The sequence below is a fragment of the Sorex fumeus genome, unplaced genomic scaffold (assembly GCF_029834395.1).
Source record: "Sorex fumeus unplaced genomic scaffold, SorFum_2.1 ptg000125l, whole genome shotgun sequence".
Classification (NCBI taxonomy): Eukaryota; Metazoa; Chordata; class Mammalia; order Eulipotyphla; family Soricidae; genus Sorex; species Sorex fumeus.
The window spans coordinates 5,992,567-6,001,775 of record NW_026606182.1 but is presented as its reverse complement, the minus strand read 5'-3'; the positions used below and the strand labels follow the sequence as shown (position 1 = coordinate 6,001,775).

Sequence of the window (9,209 nt, the reverse complement as noted above, 5' to 3'; positions counted from 1 at the left end):
GCCGCGCACCCCGGGGCCGCGCGACCCGGCCCCGCCCCCGCGCCCCACCTGCCGCCCGCCCCGAGGGACGGGGCGGCCCCGGGCGCGGCGCCCGCCCCGCCCCCCCGCCGCCGCCCATTGGCCGGCCGCGCGCGGAGCCCCGCCCCCCGGCCGCGCGGGCCAATGGGCGCGCGCCCGTCCTCGTCAGCGGCGCTGCCCGCGGCGGCCGGAGCGCGGCGGCGGCGGCGGCGTTGGGAGCGCGCAGGCGGCCGCTCGGTGGCTCGCGCCCCGCACGCCCAGCCGGGGGCCCGCGGCGACATGGGCGCGGCGGCCGTGCGCTGGCACTTGTGCCTGCTGCTGGCCCTGGGCTGGCGCGGGCGGCCGGCGGGGGCCGGCGGGCTCGCAGGTAAGCCCCGGGCGCGCCGCCTCTTTGCAAAGTAACTTCTGGGCGCGCGCGGGGCGGGGCGGGGGCGGGGGGGCGAGGAGAGGGGAGGGCGCGGGGGTCCCCGCTCCCCGCTCCCCGGGCTGCGCGCCGGCGCCCCCGGAGCCGGAGAGGCCCGGCGGGGTGGTGGACGGGGCCACCGACGGACCGGAGAGGGGGCGCGAGGCGTGGGGGCGGGGTGGGGGACACGCACACAAAAGGACCCGGGCCCGGGAGAGGGGGAGAAGCCGGAGGGGAGCGGGGGCCCGCGGGGGGGCGGCGCGCGGAGGCCCGGGTGCGGGGCGCGGGGTGGGGGCGACGGGGGGCGCGGGGAAGCCGGCCCGGACCCGCCCGAGGGCGCGGCCCGGCTGAGAGCGGGGAAGGGTGGACCCCGAGACCCCGGCCCTGGGGGCTCGCAGGGCAGGTCCGGGAAAGGGAGGGGACGCGCCGCGGGGAGGGGGCCTGGGGGTGGGCGGCGGCCGCGGGCCGGGCGGGTCCCCGTGCGTGTCCGGCTCCTCTCAGCCCCTGCGACGCTGCTTGCCGGGGCTTCTCGCTCCCTCTCTTGCCTGCTGGGGGTCCCCGCCGGGTGGGGTGGGGTCCTTCCTGGGCGTCTGTCCCGAGAGGGGCGCTGGCGGGGAGCCGTTTCCGCGCCGACCCCCGGGATCGCTCCACGCCCGCCTGCCCGGGCCCTTCGCCCCAGTGTGCCGGTTCCAGGTGCTTCCCCGTGGGCTGGGGCGCACCCACACCTGCCCCCGGGAGCCTGTGAGCAGACACCCCTCTGCTCTCGGGGGCTCCCTGCCCACCCCCCAAGGGGCAGCCTCCGCTTCCTGCCCGCATGGGGGCACCTGTCCAGGTAGGAACCGGGAGGAGGCAGGAGCCTGTGGGGCCCAGTGCTCTCCCCACCGGCAGGTGAGGGGACCCCCTCCTTCCCCCTCTCCCCCGCTGTCCCTGGGCTCTGGCTTCACGCCCGGGGTATCCCTCTCGCCGCATCCCCAGCTCCTTGCTGGCCGTCCTAGCTGGCCCCCAGCCTTCCGGTGCTCGGCTCTGCACCCCCAGACTCAGCCCCTGGTGCCCACTTTGGGGCAACTGTGGAGCTGGAACTGCCCTGAGCCGAGAGAACCCCCAAAGCGGCATCACCTGCTTGATGCATGCATCCTGTGTGTCTGTGTGTGCAAGTTTGCGTGTGCATATTTGTGGGTGCATGACTGCGTGTGCATGTTTTGTGCATGCATGTCTCCGTCCATGTATGTGCGCGTCTGTGTGTGCGTCTGTGTCTTTGTGTACGTGTGTGCATGTGTGTGTATATGCATCTGTGGGTCTACGTGTGTGTGCACGTCTGCATGCATGTCTGTGTAAACATGTATCTTTGTGCGTGTCTGTGTGTGTCTGTGTATGTGGATGCGTGTGTGTGCGCGTCTGCATGCATGTCTCTGTGCGTGTTCCCACGTGCCTGTGCCTGCATGTTCCTGTAGTGTCGTTATGTTCACCCGTGTTGCCTGTGTGGTCTGTGTGTATGTGTAGCGTGGATGTGTGCATGAATATAGCATGTGAACGTATGTTTTTATGTGTGCGCATGTGTTTGTGTGCATGTGCGTGTGGTGTGTGCATGTAGTCTGTGCATGTGGCGTTGTGTATGTGTGCATGAATGTGTCTTCTCTGTGTGTAGTTTGTGTTGTACACGCAAGTGTGTAGTATGTGGGGATGTGCATGCATGTGTGTCTGTCGTGTGGACATGCCAGTCTGTCTGTAGTGTGTGGATGCGTGCATATATATATGTGTGTGTATAATGTGTGGTCACGTACAGGTATGTGCATCCGTGTGATTGTGGGTTCATGCATGTGGTGTGTGGATGCATGCCTGCTAATTTGTGTGTAGTGTGTGGGTGCACGTGAGTCTGTATGGTGTGTGGACGTGTGTCCCCCACACACCCGCTGTGTGGGTCCCCAGCGCTGCCCATTCCTTGTCTTCCGGGGGGGGGGGCGGGCAGGGGGAGGGGTCCTGGGGAGGGAGGGGCTCCCCGCTGCCTGCCGGCACACATGGCGGAGGGGTGGAGGCAGGGCTGGCCACAAAGTGAAGACCCCCCCACTGCAAACTTCCCGCGGAGGGTCCCTGCGCTGCCGTCCGTCCATCCGTCCCTCTGTCCGTCTGTGCCTCATTCCCATCCCCGACCTGCTTGTTCCGTGCAGAGTCCAGGCTTTGCCCCTCGTGAGTGTCCCACAAGCTGCCAAGCTCTCTCGGCCTCAGTTTCCCGTCTGGCAGCCTGGGCCCAGCCATCTCCCCGTCTCTGAGTATGCGGGAGGTGCCGGTGATCTGGGGCATAGCAGTCTCGTTGCGGGCTGCACCCGGGGGGTCTGCACCAGGGGTCCCCGCTGCGCTCAGCCCTCCGAGCGTGTCCCAGCCTGGTGGGCTTCTCAGCGGAACGAGAGGGAGTCACAGGTGGGCTGGGTGCAGGGTCGGGCGGGAGCCCCCACAGACTGCAGCTGAGTCTGGGGTGGGGTGTGAGGAGCCCAGACTCGCCCCAGACGGGGGTGGCAGGGGTGGGGGTCGGGCCGCTCTCTGCAGCAGGCCCTGGGTGCTCTGTGCTCTCTGCAGGGTGGGGGCGGACTGTCTAGCGGGGGGGGGGAGGGTTTGCCTGGCACCCGGCAGGTCCAGGCGCCATCCTCGGAGCACTAGAGACAGAGCCGGGAGCAAGCGCTGAGCCCCGCTGGGTGTGGCCCCAAAGCCAGCCACAGCGGCCACCGGGCCAGAGGGACTGTGGTAGAAATAAGGGTTGGTCTGGGTCACCGGCCCTGCCCGCCACCAACTGTCTGCGCAAACTCCCCGGGGGCCACGGCCGAGGGGCCCAGGAGGAAGGGAGGGGAGCCGGGCCCCTCGCCTGCGGCCACCGCTCAGGTCTCATCCCCCCACCCCCAGGAGCTACGGACGTGGACGAGTGTGCAGAGGGCACGGACGCCTGCCACATCGACGCCATCTGCCAGAACGCGCCACGCTCCTACCGGTGTCTCTGCAAGCCCGGCTACAAGGGGGACGGCCGGCAGTGTGAAGGTGAGCCGGCCACGCCGCGGGCCGAGGGACCCCCCACTCCGGACGCCCCCCATCCCCGGCCAGCCGTGTGCGGCGTTCCAGATTCGGGCCTGCACCCTGCACCCACTTGTCTCTTGGCCCAGCAGGGCCAGGCCAGAGCCCAGTGGGGTGAGGGCTGGGGGCCGCCTCCCTGGGACCCGGGGCCAGATCCAGAACCTCCCTTGGTTCCGGAATGGCCGGGAGCTGCGGGCCCGTCTGTGGGCGTCGGGGCTGGCTCCGGGCCCAGGGGCGGGGAGGTGGAGGCCGGTGGGGCCGGCTCACGCCTGAGCTCGGGGTCCCCAGTTGGGCCTCAGCTCGGGAAGAGCGGGTCCTCAGAGCCGGAAGCCCGGGGACGTTCTCCCAGAGGCTTTGGAACATTCTGGAATGTTCTGGAATGTTCTGAGGCTGGCAGGGCCAAGCGGCTCCTACTGCTCCCCATGACACGCCCGTCCATCCCCCACTGTCGGCGGCCAGCCCCAATCTGAGGGGAAGAAGGAAGCCCAGTGGGGGCACGGGGCCAGCTGACCAGGGCCTCTGACCAGGCCTCACCTCCTGGGATGCTCAGATCGCGACCCCGCCCTTGCTGGTGGCATCTGATAAGGGCCAGGGCTGGGCCGTGGCAGCGTCCTGTGTCCCGTCCTTCCTGGGGTCCAGGAGCTGTGTGGGTGCTGGGGCGGGGACGCAGCTCTGGGGGCGTCTGCGGGGGCCACACAACCCCCCCACCCCCCGCCGCCCGTGACCCTGCAGAGCCGCTGTCCACCTGCCCGTGGCCGCGCTGGGCTCCCTGGACAGAGGCGAGGAACCGGGGTCTGGAGAGGGACGGCAGGGTCAGCCCGGACGCCACACACCCCCACGGCACACACACTCACACACGCCCCCCACACACGCCACACACATGCCTCGCAGGCGCGGTGTTTCAACACCCCACATGCGTCACACACAGACCACAGACATCTCACATACACCACACGCCCCACACACACACATACACACACACACACACCAGACACACCACATTCACACATGCCTGCGCCACACACAGACCACACCTGCCGCGAACACACACATCAAGCATCCAGCCCTCACACGCTATACACACACACACACACACACACAGAACCGTTCCCTGCTTCCCAGCCCCCCTCCAGCCTCCCCGGCTGCCCCGAGCACCGCCTCCTCCCCCCTGCCCCCCGGGTCCCAGCTCATCCCGGACCATCCTTATATTTGCCTCCTCCAGGCCGCCTTCCCAGATAGCCCCTTCCACAGCCCCACCCCTGCACGGCGCGGCATGGGGCGCCTTCCCTGCCCCCAGTGCCCGGTCCCTGCCCTGTAGCTCTGGCCATGGGGTTGCGTGACTCGCTCTTCCCACACTCTTCCTGGGTCCCACTGCCCCCCACGCTGCACCCCTCATTCCGACTCGGCCCCGTGGGCCCAGGGAGCCCTTTCAGGGCAGGACTTCCTGGGCAGCTCGGAGTCCCTGTGGGGTGGCCCCTGGGTCAGCCCCCCGTGCTGTGAACATCGGGGGCTCCTGGTCCTCCCCCATCTTTGCCCCGAGACTGGGAGGCCGGGGGGCCGGGCAGCTGGCCGGGTGGCGGTGGCCTTAGAGGGCCCGTCCCCATCCACCCGGCAGGGGTAGGGGGTCTGCGTGTTTGGGTCTTGCCCAGTGGGGGCTCAGGTGTGCTTCGGGGTGGGTGGGGCCCAGCGGGCGGGTTCGAGGACGCAGTGCTCAGGGCCTGCAGCGGGCTGGGCCAGGCTGGTACCCGACGTTGTCCTCAGCCCTAGCCCAGCCCCTCAGCTATGGCGAGTCGCGGCTGCCGAGTGGCCTGAGCGGAGGTGGGGGACATGCTGCAGGGACCCCGACTGTGACCCCCGTCCTGCCCCCCAGACTCGGCGGTCACAAGCTTCTCCCATGCTTTCTCTCTGCTCGGGGTAGGGGTGCCCACGCGTGCAGCTTGGACCCAGGGCCCCACCCGCCATAGCCGGACGCCGGACCAGCCCCCTGCTGGCTGGCTTGGGAGGCAACCGGGAGCTGCCTGTGGGGATGCGGGGTGTGGGGGGAGCCAGGGCCTGCGTGGGCTTACGGCGGCGGTCACGGCCCGGCACACGGCGCTGCCCCGCCTTGGCTGCTGCTGCTGCTGCTGGCGATGGTGGTGGTGGTGATGGTGATGGTGAGGAAGATGGTTTTAATGGTGTTGGTGATGAAGGTGGTGATGTGATGATGGTGATGACGGTGGTGGTGGTGAGGAACATGGTGATGGTGAGGAAGATGGTGACGGTGGTGATGGTGGTGGTGGTGGCGATGGTGGTCCCGAGGGGGGATGTTAAGGCAGCGAGGACGCTGGCGTGTCAGGGCTGTCGAGGCTGGTGGTGGTGACGGTGACCCGGGGGCTCTGCTGGGCAGCACGGGGGTCCCTTTTCTGCAGCTGTGACGTCCAGGGCGATGATGTCACTCAGGGCTGGGCCTCGCACCGTGTCACGGGCAGTGAGTGGACGTGATCGGTCCTCGAAGGAGCAGGCAAGGCCCCGCGGGGCTCTGCCAGCCCGGCTCTGAAGGTCGTCCAGAGGGAGGCCTGGGAGGTTGGCACAGCTGGGCGGCAGGAACGGAGCCGGGCAGACGCCTCCACTCAGCAGCTCTGACCCCGGACGACCCTTCAGCCAGTGGGAGCACCCCCCAGCTGCTCCGCCCAGCTCCCGAGGGGGCTCAAGGCCCGTCAGCCATGCACGCACCCCAGGCTCCACCCAGCTTTCCGCTGACCAGTCCAGCCAACTGCCTTTCTTCCGTCCCCAACCTGACACCCAGGTCACCATCTGGATCCACCAGTGGCGATGCCCCAAGTAAAGCTGTCGCCCGCTTTCTTTCCTCCTTCGAGCGGACAGCGCCTTCCTACCCCAGGACCTTTGCACGTCTTGTCCGCCGTCCCTCTCTCAGAGGCAGGGCCCCGGCGACCCCCGCAGCAGCGCATCCCCCACCGCACCCCCTGGCCTTGCAGGAGCCGCCTCCTGGTCTGAATTAGCGGCCTTGTTTGTGCTGGTTCCGCCGATGGGGGCAGGCTGGGGGCACGCGGTCCCCTTTAAATGCTCCAACTCATTTCACCTTAATTGCTTTGTTTTCATAGACATTTGCCGAGGAAAAGGACCAAATTATAGCTCGAATTGGGCCTTGCTAATCTTAATTAAAAGCGCTCCCTCCTAATGAGGACCAGACCTCGGACGAGGCCAACTGCCCTCCAAAGTCGTGCCTGAGTCACCCAGACCCTCCTGCTAATCACTGTTTAGTCTGAGCCGCGGTCCCTCCGCCGGTCCCTCCGCCGCTCTTCACGTCGGGCCTTTGCTCAGTGCTTGATCCCACGGCGAGTCCCGACCGCGGCCGCCCCACCGCGCTGTGATGAAAACTCTCGGGGAAAATGACTTTGGGTTCTGGCCACCGCTGATCACGTGTCTGACTGGTTTCCCTTTTTTTGTGGAAAGGGGAAAAATGACAACCTGACGGCATCGGGGAGGGGAAAATTAGCACGTAGGCCCGGCGTGTTTACAGACCGGCCGCGAAGCGTTTCCAACAAAATTCCCAGCCGCAGACCCGTTGAGCTGAACGGTGGGGCCGGGGCGGGGGCCGGGGGGCCCGGGGGGATCTTCAAACCAATTGGCCTTCTTAGGGAAATAACGTTTGTGATCTTATTAAGTCGTTTTCATCATCGTTCTTACACTTTTTTAGAACTCCACGTGCGTCTGTTTTGGGGGAGGTCGGGAAAGTGGGGGTTGGTGGCTTAGAGGAGAGAGGGGAGGGGATTCTTGAACTCTTTTTGTTTGGTTTGGGGGCCTCACCTGGCAGTGCTCAGAGCCAGCTCTGGGCTCTGGGCTCAGGGATCACTCCGGACGGGGCCCCGGGGAGCCTGTGGGGGTGGGGGGTGGACCCCAGGTTGGCCACGTGCAAGTGCCCTCCCCACTGTATGATCACGCTGTCCCCCCCCAATCTGTTGGTTTTGTTTGTTTGTTTTGCTTTTTGGGTCACACCCGGCGATGCTCAGGGGTTCCTCCTGGCTCATGCACTCAGGAATCACTCCTGGCGGTGCTCGGGGGACCCTAGGGGATGCCGGGGATTGAACCCGGGTCGGCTGCGTGCAAGGCAAACGCCCTACCCACTGTACTGTTGCTGCAGCCCTAATTTTTTTTAAAATTTTTATTAGTGAAACACCAGTTGTAGACTTGCAAATTTTTGTGCTTGGGTTTTGATTATACAATGATCAAATACCCATCCCTCCACCAGTGCCCATTTCCCACCACCATGGATCCCAGTATCCCTCTCACCCCCCCATCCTCCCACCCTACCCCGCCTCTGTGGCAGGGCATTCCCTTTTGTTCTCTCTCTCCTCTTGGGTGTTGTGGTTTGCAAAAGAGGCATTGAGTGGCGGCAACCATGTTCGGTCTATAGTCTACTTTCAGCATGCTTCTCCCATCCTGGGCGGATCCTCCCAACACCCTTTACTTGGTGCTCCCTTCTCTGTCCCCGATCTGTTTTTAAAAGAAATAATTAAAGGCGGGGGAAATGGCCCTGCAGGGCTGGATGCAGGCCCCCAGGTGGAGGGTGCTAGTCCCCCAGCACCTCTCGGATGAGCTGAACCCCTCTAGTGTACCCCACAGACCTTGCACCCAGGGGTGGCTCTTCGGCCTCTGAGCTGGCTCAGGAGACTCCCCGCCTCACCCCCCAAAAAGGGGGAGACATGACAGCTTGTTCCCTGAGCAGCACGCGGGCGGGTTGGTCCCATGGCCGGGCAGGTGACATTCCCCGACCTTGGGCAGGGGTGGGGGGCCACGGGGGGCCGGATGCAGGGGCCCCACGAGTCTTCCCGGGGCTGGGCCTGTCCAGGGGGGGACGCCGCGGCCCCCCGCTGCCCACATGTCCAGCTCCCCGGCCCGGCCCTCTCGCCTCCATCACCGCTACTGGCCGCAGTTGGCTGTATTTGTTTTTCCGTCGGAGGAATGCCAGCCCGAAAAAACCATTATTTCTAAGAAAATAAACCTTGAGCCGCGGGGCCTTTGAATGTCACTGAAATGGCCGGCAGGCCCGGCCGGCGGCCGCTCCCGAGGGCCCGAGAGAAAAGGGCAGGTCAGGGGGTCTCCGAGGGGCACCGGAGGCTTCCAGATGGGCCAGAGCGGAGCCCACCCCCTCCGCCTCCTCCCTGCCCGCGCCCATCCATCAGGACAGCTACCAACATGGTCCAGGCGACTATCTGGGGGCCCCTGGGCGCCTCCCCACCGTTCACTGAGGGGACGAGAGATGTGGTGGGGGGCGGCAGGGAACTGGGGGGGGGTCATCAGGACCAAGGGAGGAGTGAGCCCCTTCTGCGGGGAGACGGATCTCGGGCCCCGCTGCCAATGCCCAGGGCCTGGCACTGGCCACCGCCTCCTGCCCCTCCACTATCAGGTGTGGCCCCAAACAAAACAAAAACAAAGAAAAAGAAAGCTTGCCCTTCCCGGGAGGGGCCGAAGCATCCTGGCTAGGTACCCACGGGGCTGGTCGCCGGGAGCCTGCGTGTTGTGAAATGGGGCGAGGGAACCCGCCGCCTCACACTCTGGCCTGGGGCACGACCAGAAAGGATGGGAGGACGCACTCGGTCCCCTGCCTGAGGCTCCCCAGGGTGGCCCCTGAACTAGGGTTGGGGTCGGGGGATGTGGGGATGAGGTCGCGCCTGCCGTGGGATCACAGTGGGGGACATGAGGTGAGGTGGGGGTGCTGTGTCCACAGGAA

At 66.5% G+C, this 9,209-nt stretch overlaps 1 protein-coding gene across 2 annotated transcripts in view; it reads left to right on the top strand.

Moving 5' to 3' along the window:
* The first annotated feature begins 297 nt into the window (after window positions 1-297).
* The window catches only part of SCUBE1 (signal peptide, CUB domain and EGF like domain containing 1), a 60,386-nt gene continuing 51,474 nt past the window's right edge, over window positions 298-9,209 (top strand). For both annotated transcript variants that reach the window (XM_056137409.1, XM_056137408.1), the window contains exons 1-2: window positions 298-385; window positions 3,314-3,445. In XM_056137409.1, coding sequence (XP_055993384.1) covers window positions 298-385; window positions 3,314-3,445 — 220 coding nt within the window. The remainder of the gene's footprint in view (window positions 386-3,313; window positions 3,446-9,209) is intronic.